Here is a 13,532-nt window from a genome sequence, read left to right on the forward strand (position 1 = left end):
ACCAATCCGATGCAGGATACGTGAGGGTGCAAGAATTTGTACTTTGTTCCTGGTGGCGCTGATTGGTCAACGACTCTTCATGAAAGACACCATGGGATCTTCAATGTGCACCAACTCATGTTAGCAGATGGGACACCATTGATGAATCTCCCTGCATGTGAAATACTAGGATGACAGTACCTGGGTCGAGTTTCGAACCCAGGCTATACAGCTCACAGGGGAGAGTGCACATATCTCTAATCTACATGTTTCTCTTATAAGGAACCTGGAGGAGGCCATTTGTCAAAGTCTTTGGTATGACTCAGATGCTCCAACCAATAAGCCACTGAGTTTGGTTGGAACTATATCTTGTCATTGCGATGGTATAATGACAATTTCAATAAAAAATATTCAATATACTGAACAAAAAAGGAGGACATTCTGTCCCAACTTCTTCAAATACTCCAAAAAGCAACACAACGGAGAGAAGTGCGTAAAACAGAAATAAACATGGCTGATTTGTGTCCCTGTGACGCACTGATTCTATCTCGGACGTGGACTAGTAGTAGTTCATCGAGTGACATTTTGTGTAACTGGTAGACACAATCTGTTCCAATTGGATTTACGAAGAGAGGCTGTGCAGGACCCGAGGCTGAGATGCCAATCTGATTCATTGTTATAAAAGGTCATATCATGTGCATTTCTGTGTTCATCAGAGGCAAACGCAAGAAGAGTTCGAGACTACAGACAGACATGGACAAATTCAATCTATCTGAGCACAAGCTTGCTTGGGGGGCAGATTATAAGCGTTCTTTCTCACCAAGTGCTTATTTAAGTTCTTACTTTGGGCCGCTGGGGAAATCAGACGGACAAGGCGAACAGGATGTCGCCTATTTCATCCTCCATTGCCTGCACGAAGCCTACAACTCTGGTGAGACCCACAAATCCGACCTCGTTGAAGGATTATCTATCATATCATACTTGCTAAGATTTATCACGTTATTCCTCTTTACTTTGACAATAAAGATCCCATGTCGTTGAGAATCAAGTTCAAGCATAGTTGTGTTTTGGCATTCTTTTTTTTACCTCTGCCACTCAATGTGGACGGAGGTTATGTCTTCACCTCTGCCTGTCTGTCTGTTTGTTTATCTGTCAATATGATATCTCAAAAAAGTTGTGGACAGATTCGGAAGAAATTTGGTGGAGAGGAGAAAATTCTTATATTTTAGTGAAGATCCGGATATGAGAATTTTTTTAAAAGTGATTCTTCACCATTGAGACATATGGGACTAAAAACGACATATAGCATGATATTTCAAAAAGTTGTAGACGGATTCGTACGAAACTTGGTGGACAGGTTGGGTGTGTGACAAGGAAGCATTGATTCAATTTTGGTAAATATTCGAATTCGGATCTGGATCCGATAGTTTTTTTTTTAAGCGATGCGTCACCATGTTGAGTGATAGGACTAAAAACGATATATAGCACGATATTTCAAAAAGTTGTGGACGGATTGTGACAAAACTTTGTGGACGAGTTGGTTAGGTGACAAGAACAAGCCGATTCGACTCTAGTTAAGGTCTGGATCCAGATCCAGCCTATCAGGGGGATACAAGTTGTAACCTTGCCTTTCCAATTCGTCTTTCCTTTCCTAGAATCGCCTTTCCTAGAATCGCCTTTCCAATTCTAGTTTCTTCCACCGCATTTAACCCTTTCTCCTTTCTCTGATCCATGCCCTCACTTCAGGGACTTTTCCCAGATTGTTTTTCACGGTTTTGTTTAAATATGTTTAAACTTTCCCCTGCAGTGTTTTGTTCAGTGGTTTTCCTGTAGCTGAACATCTCTGCCTTGTCAGTAGCAGTGAGTGTGTGTGATCTGCACTTTGCATGGATAAAGTTTCATGTCCTGCCTCTGGATCCGAAACACGCTAGTGTGTGAAAGACCAAGCTCTTGTGAGCGGAGGATCTCCTTGGATTTTGAGTGACAGATTGTCTCACCGCCTCAATGTTCTCTTCCGAACGGCCAGTCTTCTTTCTCTCTGATTTCTTAACATTGTGAGCAATGCCCTCTTTCGGGAACTTCTAGACACTGTGAAGAATACAGTTCTTCCTGGGTCGGTCTCTCACTGAAATGTTTGCGATAAAGCCACTGAGTCTTGTTCACAGACTTCTGTCTCAAGGTACCATTCTACCATTTTACTTTGTCGTCGTGCTGTACGTAGACATATTTACTGCAGAATAATGGCACTTGGTGAAGAAAATTTACCAGCTTCCCAGAACATAACCAGAAAAATTAAATAATAATTACAATTAATAATGTTCAATGGAGACACAATCCAAATGGTACTCAGACCTTTGAAACACACTATGGAGCTTTGGCCTTGGGGGGAGTAATTTCTCAGTGCATTCTGGGTGAAGACAGCATCATCTACTTTCTTCCTACACTCAGTGGAGCATTTTAGGAGACATCTCCCCTTTCCTCTCCAATGGGATGCTAACACACGGAGTTTGTCCGTGCTCTATATCTAAATGCTGAGTGTCAAGCGAGGAAGCAGCATTAACCTTTTAAAAGTATTTGGCACAACTTGCCTAGGGTCAGAGTTAAACCACCAACCTCCGATTCTCAGAGCGGATACTCTAACTACAATGTCGCTGAGTCTGGTAATAGATTTTCAATTTTGAACTGGGACTTCTCTCGTACAATCATTTGTAATTGAGTCGCCACTGCTGCTACGTGGAGAATTCAAAAAAGTTATACGAGATACTCACAATAATACAAGACATGGCACAATTTTTTTTCTGAAATAAGTTTCTGTAATTCACTAAATTAATACAATGGATGTAAATGACGTCATAAATAAATAAAAACGTAGGCAGAATACATCAAGAAACGACGCTTTGCTGATCTATTATTATTTTATATATATAAAAGAAAGTTTTTGTTTGTTTGTCTGCACATGCTAATCTCCTGAATGGTGAAAGATAGGAGGAAACCTCTGAAACTAAAAATGTCGGGACGGGCCATAGGAAGGTTATAGGCTAGGTGGCGAGGCCGGTCGAGGCCGCCTCGGCCGGGCTGAGCCCATTTCGCAATTAAAAGCTGAGCTGAATTATAGTAGTCAATCTTCTACGGCCACGAGTAAAAGCTGAATTATAGTATTAAATTCTTTCAAAAAGAACTAAAAATGTCGGGACGGGCCCCGGGAAGGTTATAGGCTAGGTGGGGAGGCCGGTCGAGGCCGCTTCGGCCGGGCTGGGCCAATTTCGCAATTAAAAGCTGAGCTGAATTATCGTAGTCAATCTTCTACGGCCACGAGTAAAAGCTGAATTATAGTAGTAAATTCATTCAAAAAGAACCCAAGCAATGCCGGGTGCTTTCGGCTAGTGTTATATAATTATTTTCTCAAAAAGTCACAAGACCTGTGCATACTGCATGCTTACCCTATTTGATTTTACAACAGAGGATTTAACGACTACGGCATATTTGATTAGATATTTTGCGTTTTGCTCTTTGATGTCTCTTATTGAAAGGAGGAAGGAGAGTTATGATCTCTAGCATTGCCCCTTCAATTTCTGGTGACCTCAGGTGAGCCAAACGCCTTGTGTGCTGCCCCCAGGTGCAGTGAAAGGGAGCCGCCTGCTGGATGTTGGCACTGGACCCTCACTGTATCAGCTGTTTTCAGCATGTGAGAAATTTTCCGAGATCGTGCTTGCTGAGTTCTCCGAGGAAAATCATCAAGAACTGCATCGTTGGCTCTCGAAGGACCCACATTCTCACGACTGGAGTTCCTACTTACAGTATTCCTGTAAGTTGGAGGGACACAGGTTCGTACAGTGTACTACCTCCCTTCCTTCATAACCCATTTCCATTCCACCTGAGTTGTTAGGGTTGCTATGTCCAATGTGCTTCAGCAGGCTTGACAGGCTTGACCAGGCTTGACAGGTGAGATGCATGTGTTATGCAACCCCAAGATGCAAGTGCAAGTTACACAAGCCCGAAACACAGTATTCCTTCACCATAATTGCAGAACTACATGGTGCTAACAACAGGTGGGTTGACTCAGCCTATCATCCTTCTGAAGTTGGCAAAATGAATACCAGATTACTGGTAACAATGGGGCAATGCATTGCTGATGACTCCATTCTCTGCCGCCCCATACCTCATCCCTACATTTCATAGTCTCCCAAACATAAAAAGGCTGCTATTTCGAGTTGAACTATACACCACTCAATATAATTCGGATGCCTTATTCTTTTGATAGAGGGATGTCTCTAAATTTGTCTGAAATGTAGACTTCCATGTATTTTCTGAAAAAATGAACCAAAGTAAAGGTCAAGAACATGTCATGTTATTCTATTTATCAGCTCTGGTATAACTTGTAGTACGGATTCACTGCAATAGATAGTATAGATGCAATAGATATCATGATGCAATAATGTATCAATAATGATGATGATGCACTAATAACATGATGCAATACATATCAGCAAAAGAATCATAATTTCAATGAGTATACCGATAGGCAAATGTAGAACAACATCGGCAAATAAAATCAAATAAGGGTATTGTTGATATATGGTATTAATGGAATGGAGTCTCAAGTTCATCATTTATATTGGTGTAATCTATGCAGGGGTCCTCAGAGGTAATTTTGGATGACAATTATATTGTTATATCAAGTATATGTTCAGTAGTACCTGGGTTATGGACAATAATGTGCAATACAAATACTGAAATTGAAGGAAATTAATGTATTTTAAAACGATTTTTGATGATTTTTCTTCATTTTCTCATATTTTATAAACATAGTGGGCATTGTTTGTATACACAATACATAGTTGAAGGAATATGTATATAAATAATATTACATATCTTGATTTTGATGATACCACAAGGAAAAATGTAATTTTTGTCAATATTGTATGTTTTGCTCCATCATGACACACATGGGATGCCCAATAACTTTTGCCCAATAATAACTTTTATAATAATAATAATTTTTATAATAATAATAATAATAATAATAATAACTTAAGCCCAATAGTAACTTTTTTATAATAATAATAACTTTTGCCCAATAGTAACTTTTTAATAATAATAATAATAATAATAATAATAACTTTTGCCAAATACTAACTTTTCTATAATAATAACAATAATAATAACTTTTGGCCAATAATAACTTTTTTATAATAATAATAACTTTTGCCCAATAGTAACTTTTTCAGAATAATAATAATAATAATAACTTTTGCCCATTACTAACTTTTTTATAACAACAATAATAATAATAATAATAACTTTTGCCCAATAGTTACCTTTTTATAATAATAATAATAATAACTTTTGCCAAATAGTTACCTTTTTAGAATAATAATAATAACTTTGCCCAATATTAACTTTTTTATAATAATAATAACTTTTGCCCAATAGTTACCTTTTTATAATAATAATAATAACTTTTGCCCAATACTAACTTTTTTAAATAATAACTAGCGTGACTTGGCGCGCTCCGCGCGCCTCGCCACACGTCGTTTCAGAGGGGTAGGCATCTTTGACCATTTTGGTGTCTTTTGGGTCTTCATGGTGTTTTGGGTCTTCAGGGTCTTTTGGATCCTCTGAGCCCTTAAGGGTATTTTGGGCGTTTGAGGCATTTTGGGTCTTCAGGGTCTTTTGGGTCTTTGGTGTCTTCAGAGGCTTTTGGGTCTGAAGGGTCTTTGGTGTCTTTTGGGTCTTCAGGGTCTTCAGGGGCTTTTGGGTCTTCGGGGTCTTCAGGGTCTTCAGGGGCTTTTGGGTCTTCGGGGTCTTTTGGGTCTTCGGGGTCTTTTTGGTCTTCAGCGTCTTTTGGGTCTTTTTGGTCTTCTGGGTGTTTTGGGTCTTCTGGGTGTTTTGGGTCTTCGGGGTGTTTTGGGTCTTCAGGGTGTTTTGGGTCTTCGGGGTATTTTGGGTCTTCATGGTGTTTTGGGTCTTCGAGGGTGTTTTGGGTCTTCAGGGTGTTTTGGGTCTTCGGGGTGTTTTGGGTCTTTGGGGTGTTTTAGGTCTTCGGGGTGTTTTAGGTCTTCGGGGTGTTTTGGGTCTTCAGGGTGTTTTGGGTCTTCAGGTATTCAGGCTCTTTTTGAGCCTCAGGGCCTTGGAGGGTATTTTGGGTATTTGGGGCGTTTTGGGTCTTTGGGGGTCTTCAGGGGTCTTGGTGGTCTGAAGGGTCTTGGGGGAATTAAAGGGTCGTCAAAGGTCTGAGGGGTCTCAGCAGTCCTTTTTTTTTTTTTTTTGTATACAGAGTCGAGGCTCGTGAAAGAGCTAACATTTATCAAACAAACAAATCAAACAAACAAGCAAACAAAGTATATAAAAAGGGGAAGTATAGAATAAAAAGGGGAAGTATATGAAATACCCAGAAGACCCAAAGTATATAAAGTATATGTCTTAACGCAATTAACGCTGGAAGGACGAAGGACGGGAACAGTGGTGAGTTTGAGGTGAAGGTTAGAGTGCATCAGGGGTCGGTACTAAGTCCACTACTATTTGTAGCTGTGATGGAGGTGCTGACTCAGAACGTAAAGGAGGGTTTACCGTGGGAGTTGTTGTATGCAGATGATCTGGTGTTGATTGCGGAAAGTATGGATGGACTGAAGGAAAAGATGAACAAGTGGAAGGAATGTATGGAGACAAAAGGTCTGAAGGTGAATATCGGAAAGACGAAGGTGATGGCAAGTGGTAAAGCATGTGGTGAGGTGGAAAGAACTGGGAAGTGGCCGTGTGCTGTGTGCAGGAAGGGTGTCGGAGTGAACTCCATTCAATGTACAATGTGCGCTGAGTGGGTTCATCAAAAATGTAGTGGTCTGAGAGGGTCATTAACCAGTGTGGCAGCTACATTCAAATGTAAGGTGTGCACAGAGGGAGCTGCAGATGGAGGAAATGTTGAGTTGGATCTTGGAGACGGCGTGAAGCTGGAAGGTGTGAAAACATTTTGCTACCTCGGAGACATGCTGAATGGAGAAGGTGGATCAGACTCGGCAACGGTTGCTCGAGTGAGATGTGCATGGAAGAAGTTTCGGGAACTGGGTGGCGTGCTGATGAGGAGGAGAGTGTCGCTGAAGCTGAAGGGAAAGGTGTATGCTGCATGTGTGAGAAGTGTTATGATTTATGGGAGCGAGACATGGGTAATGAACGTAGAGCAGCAACGAAGCCGGCAAAGGGTGGAAATGCGAATGGTTCGATGGATGTGCGGAGTATCGTTGAGAGAGAGGAAGACAAATGATGAATTGCGAAAGATGATGGGAATAGAGCCTGTGATTGATGCTGTGAAGAGGAACAGGCTGAGATGGTTTGGTCATGTGTTGAGGAAGGATGAAAGTGACTGGTTGAGAAGAGTGATGGAAATTGATGTAGAAGGAAGTCGAGGACGGGGAAGACCGAGAAAGACTTGGCTAAAGGTGGTGGAAGAAGAAATGCGGCAAGGGGGTTAACAAGGAGAGATGCAGAAAATAGGGCAAAATGGAGAAGATTGTCATGGGGACCGCAAGGCTAACCCCCGCTCTAGCAGGGAAAATGGCCTTAAAATGCATGTTGTTGTTGTTGTTGTCTTAACGCAATTAAGAGGGTTAATTAAGAGGGTGGTAATTTTATTTGAAGAAGACGTTTTCGTCGCAAATAAACATACATAGCGACATACATAACCATATGCGTTTGCTCTATTATAATAAGATAACTTTTCCCCAATAGTTACCTTTTTTAAATAATAATTTTTGCCAAATAGTTACCTTTTAAAAATAATAATAACTTTTGCCCAAAAGTAACTTTTTTTACAATAATTAATAACTTTTGCCCAATAACTAAATATCACAACAGCTTTGGCTGAGCAGACCTCTTAAATATATTACTAGAGACATCAATCTATCAACAAAAAAAAAAACATAGGGGCAATACCCTCGGCGCTCACCTGGTAGAATAAACAGTATACTGCACCGAATAAAGGTATTTTAAACCAATTTCAATGGTTGATAGAAGACAGGGTAGCATGTAGAATCATACCAACATAATCATAAGACATTTAACAAACAAACAAAAAATACCTATTTTGGGGAGCAACCCCCACCCCCCCCAACCCCGTATACCTCCTCAGACCCCAATTTTTCTTATGCCTTGAGCAAACATTTGTACATCACGGGTGATGAAGGTTGTGGCGAAATTTCATCGAAATAGTGTGTGTAGTTTCAGAGAAGAAAGCAAGAACCTATTTTGAGGGGGTCAAACCGGGATCCACTTTTACCCCAGTAAACCCCCTTAGACCCCAATTTTTTTTAATGCCGCGAACAAACTTTAGTCACAACATAACAAATATCATTTGTGCCAAGTTTGGTCACAAACCCATCAGCGGTTTCGGAGAAGAAGTTGCAAGTGTTTACGGATTCATCAGGTTCTCCCAAAAATTCATGTTTGGCCCTGAGTTCACACGACTTGATGACCGATAACGTTTCACCCAATTCTAAATGTTGACTCATTATACAGGAACGTTTTGCTATTTTATTCCACTGGGAAAACATCATATCATCGTTCATAACATTACAATTTTTGAAGTGACTCTTCTTCAATGTGCAATAGAATTGGACTTATTTGATCATAGATTTTGAACTTTTATTATCCAACTCCTGGGATATTGACCTTGCTGCCCTCCCTTCTCATTACAGCTGTGAAGAGGAGAAGGCTGAGAAGCTGAGGAATGCAATCAAGAAAATCATTCCCTGTGATGTTACCCTGCCAAACCCCCTACATCCCGAGGTTCTCCCAAAGTTCAATGTCGTTCAATCCTCGTTCTGCCTCGAGTGCGCTTCATCCGATGAGACATCTTTCCGCGGGGCGCTCCAAGCCTTGAGATCTCTTCTGTTGCCAAGTGGTCACTTTGTGTTGATCGGTGCTTTGGGTCAATCGTTTTACAAAGTCGGCTCCGTGTTGTTTAGTGCGCTATCTATGAGTGAGCAGTTTGTAAGGGATTCAGTTCAAGGTGCGGGGTTCTCCATCCAAACATTTAAAACTCTCGCGAGGCCGAAAGACCTCGAGGAGGATGTAACCGATGTCACATCATTTTTCTTTTTGATTGCAGATAAAGTCTGAAGTCACCAATTTGACCAAAAAAAAATTCACGCTTACTCTATGCTGTTGAATCAATGTATCACAAAGGAATAGAAAGGAAATAAACTTGCATTCTGAAATGAACTTTTGTTGGACCAACAATTATCAATACTGCATATTCTGCAACATGTACCATATTTTCCAGTGTATTAACCACACTTTTTTATTGGCAAAAAAGTTAAAAGTAAGGGGTGCGGTTAATACACGAGTGCGGTTAATACACCGGAAAGAGTAGGCGACCTATCGCCAGCAGCCTGAATGATTTTAATTCCTCCTTTAGCTTATTTTTGAAGTTAAATGTTTGCAAATTGCATAGAATTTGATATTCCAGACCACGTGATATGTCCCGGTCCCCAGAGTAGAACAGGTTGTTGACATTTTTCATGGGGTGCAGCATTGCCATGGAGAAGGATATTTTCATTTGGAAGAGTTTGACCTTTTTGGTACTCCATAATTTCACCCGATTAAGAAAAAACACATGGTAACGGTCTCCATTCACTCTGACACTTTGTCGCACTGCTGCGCTTGGTAAAATTTTAATGTGGTTGTAATTCCCCCTCGCACGCGAAGCAAAACGCGGAGTTAAGCAATTGGTTCAGGTCCGTCTGTCTGTCTGTCTTTTCAGTTTAAAATCGAGGAACAGCTTATTTAAATTGAATGTTATATTTTGAACAGAAATGGGAACAAGAATAGGAAGACAAGTTTGCCGTTTTACAGTACATTGGATCTGAATTTGTACCGATCACGCATGTGCAGATAGGATTGAGATAATTTCACTTTGTCTGCCTGCGAGGCAGTCAAATAAAATTTGGAAATCATTCCAAACAGGAAACTTGCTGTTTTTAAGGACGCTATAAAGGACGCAAACAACAGGCACGAATAATTGATTGTGTTATGTCGAGTGATGTAATAGACACCGGACAAAATTGTGGTAAAACCCGGAATTAATTTTTTTATAGGCCTTTAAACCTTTATTTAAAATTGAATTATATACTTGAACACTGTAGAACATAAATGGCCTTCATAATACCTCCAAGAACCATGTTATATATCGATAGTCAATACCCCCAATATAGCATGAGAGGGCGTGCCATATGAGAGGAGGCTGCATCGCGGTGAAGAAGAGGCCGCAGATATGACTACATACGATGCAGATTGATGCTGCGTTATATCGTGATCAATAAAGCTTCCATCACCTAAGCTGTGACTCAACGTCATCTTCTTACAGTGTATGAGGGTGGTGTACAAGACTGCTTCAGTACCGCTAAACTTCCGAATTGAAAAAAAAGATCTTCAAAATCTGTATTCTATTTTAAATTGAAGTGTATACTTCAACACTGCATGGGGTATCATGTTCTATGAACTCTCTAGTTACCCTCGCCCGAGGAGAAGGTGTTGCATTTGAGTCCGTTTGTTACTTGGCAAAAAAACAAACATTTTTTTGCAAGTATTTTGATCACTCCGGTTTGTGTGTGTGTGTGTGTGTTTGACTGTCCGCTCACTTATACTTGCCTACAGGTCACAATCTTAAACTGAGCTTAACAAAACTTCACCAAACGGTGAAGTTCGTGGTCTGACAAAATCCTATATATTTTTGAGGTCAGAAGGCCAAAAGGTCAACATAGGCCAAACGTCAACCACTTTTTTCAGATTTCTAAAATCCTCAATTTTCATCCAATTGACTTGAAATTTGAATGGATTTACATATCAGCTTACTGAATTCAACCGCCAACTATTTTTGAAATCAGCATCGGCCAAAAGGTCAACATAGGCCTTTGGGTCAACCTTTGACCTTTGGGTCAACCACTTTTTCAGATTTCTAAAATCCTCAATTTTCATCCGATTGACTTGAAATTTTAAAAGGTCAACAACATATCGGCAATATCGGGCAACAACATATCGACTAACTGAATTCAACCACCAACTATTTTTGAGATCAGCATCGGCCAAAAGGTCAACATAGGCCTTTGGGTCAACCACTTTTTTCAGATTACTAAAATCCTCAATTTTCATATGATTGACTTGACATCTGAATCGGATTTGCATTACAGCTTACTGAAACCAACCACCAACTATTTTTGAGGTCAACATCGGCAAAGAGGTCAACATAAGCCAAAGATCAACCAGTTTTTTCGAATTTCTAAAATCCTCAATTTCCATCCGATTGACTTGATATTTGAAAATAATTTACATATCGGCTGACTGAATTCAACGAACAACTATTTTTGAGGTCAACATATGTCACAAGGTCAACATAGGCTAAAGGTCAACTACTTTTTTCGAATTTCTAAAATCCTCAATTTTCATCCGATTGACTTGAAATTTGAATGGGATTTTCATATCAGCCAACTGAATTCAACCACCAACTATTTTTGAGATCAACATTGGCCAAAAAGTCAACATAGGCCAAAGGTCAACCACTTTTTTCGAATTTCTAAAATCCTCAATTTTCATCCGATTGACTTGAAATCTGAATAGGAATTGCATATCGACTTACTGAAACCAACCACCAACTAATTTTGAGGTCAACATAGGCCAAATTTCTAAAAATTGTTAATTTTCATCCGATTAACTTAAAACTTTGAAGACGATTTGCATATCAGGTCACTGAATTCTACCACAAATTATTTTTGAGGTCAAAAGGATGCTCTACTGAGTGCCATTCTTCTTTGTTCTGTTTTGCCAAGTGTCCCTCTATGAGTGATTTTTCATTTGTTTGTTACTTGAACAACAAAAATATATGTTCTTGCAAGTATGTTGATCACTCCGGTTTGTGTGTGTGTGTGTGTTTGTCTGTCCGCTCACTTATACTTGCCTACAGGTCACAATTTTAAACCGATCTTCACGAAACTTCACCAAATGGCGGAGTTCGTGGTTGGACAAAATCATCTATGTATTTGAGGTCAAAACGTCAAAAGGTCAACATAGGCCAAAGCTCAACCACTTTTTTCGAATTTATAAAATTCTCAATTTTCATCCGATTGACTTGAAATTTGAACAAGATTTACATATCAGTTAACTGAAATCAACCAACAACTATTTTTCAGACCAACATAGGTGACAAGGTCACCATTGGCCAAAGGTCAACAGCTTTTTTCAAATTTTGTAAATCCTCAATTTTCATCTGATTGATTTGAAATTTGAATAGGAATTTCATATCGGTTAACTGGTTTCAACCACCAACTATTTCTGAGATCAGCATAGGCCAAAAGGTCAACATAGGCCAAAAGGTCAACAACAATTTAAATTTTTCTAAAATCCTCAATTTTCATCCGAATGACTTGAAATTTGAATAAGATTTACACATCGGCAAACTGAATTCAACCACTAACTATTTTTGAGATCAGCGTAGGCGAAAAGGTCAACATAGGCCACAGGTCAACCGCTTTTTTGAAATTTCTTAAATCCTCAATTTTCATCCGATTGACTTGAAATGTGAATATTATTTACATGTCGGCATCCCGAATTCGACCACCAACTATTTTTGAGATCATCACCGGCCAAAAGGCCAACATAGGCCAAAGGTCAACAACAATATCAAATTTCTAAAATCCTCAATTTTAATCCGATTGACTTGAAATTTGAATGGCATTTACATATCAGCCAACTCAATTCAACCACGAACTATTTTTGAGATCAGCATAGGCCAAAGGGTCAACATAGGCCAAAGGTCAACAACAATTTCAAATTTCTAAAATCCTCATTTTTCATCCGATTGACTTGAAATTTGAATAGCATTTACAAATCAGCTAACTGAATTTAACCACCAACTATTTTGCAGATCAACATTAGCCAAAAGGTCAACATATCCCAAAGGTCAACAACAATTTCAAATTTCTAAAATTGTCAATTTTCATTTGATTAAATTAAACTTTGAAGATGATTTGCATATCAGGTCACTAAATTCAAGCACTCATTATTTTGAGGTCAAAAGGATGCTCTACTGAATGCCATTCTACTTTGTTCTGTTTTGCCAAGTGTTGCTCTGAGTGATTTTTCATCTGTCTGTTTGTCTGTCTGTCTGTTTGTCCGCACAGAATAAATATGATTTTTCTCTACAACCATTGGTCCGATTGACAGGAAATTTTCAACATAGGTGCAACTCCACCTGTATAATTTTTTTATGATAATTATGATGTCATAGGTCATGTGGTTCGGCCGCCATCTTGGAAAACCCGAAAAACTTTGCACCTCTATATTTCCGAAAGCACTGCATATTAAAAAAATTGAGACATGGCTCATTGTAAAGAACTCTCCATGGGGAATAAAATATGTTAATGATGATGTCATAGTTGCCTCCATTATGACGTCATAATTCGACAAGTACAAAACTTCATCCAATCAAGATGAAATTTATTGAGCGTCATGTAGGTATACATTCGTGGAGAAAAAAAAAATTAATGATGACGTCATCGGTCACGTAG

General features: G+C 39.3%; 1 protein-coding gene across 1 annotated transcript in view; it reads left to right on the forward strand.

Annotated features, from left to right (window-relative positions):
- The window catches only part of LOC137419019 (indolethylamine N-methyltransferase-like), a 38,652-nt gene extending 29,460 nt beyond the window's left edge, over window positions 1-9,192 (forward strand). Inside the window, exons 2-5 of the mRNA XM_078767024.1 lie at window positions 696-910; window positions 3,596-3,803; window positions 3,951-4,086; window positions 8,581-9,192. Of these exons, the coding sequence (XP_078623150.1) occupies window positions 696-910; window positions 3,596-3,803; window positions 3,951-4,086; window positions 8,581-9,090 (1,069 nt within the window). The 3' untranslated portion in view covers window positions 9,091-9,192. The remainder of the gene's footprint in view (window positions 1-695; window positions 911-3,595; window positions 3,804-3,950; window positions 4,087-8,580) is intronic.
- Window positions 9,193-13,532: the final 4,340 nt, after the last annotated feature.

Source organism: Myxine glutinosa, chromosome 13 (assembly GCF_964187855.1).
Source record: "Myxine glutinosa chromosome 13, kmMyxGlut1.1, whole genome shotgun sequence".
Taxonomy (NCBI): domain Eukaryota; kingdom Metazoa; phylum Chordata; class Myxini; order Myxiniformes; family Myxinidae; genus Myxine; species Myxine glutinosa.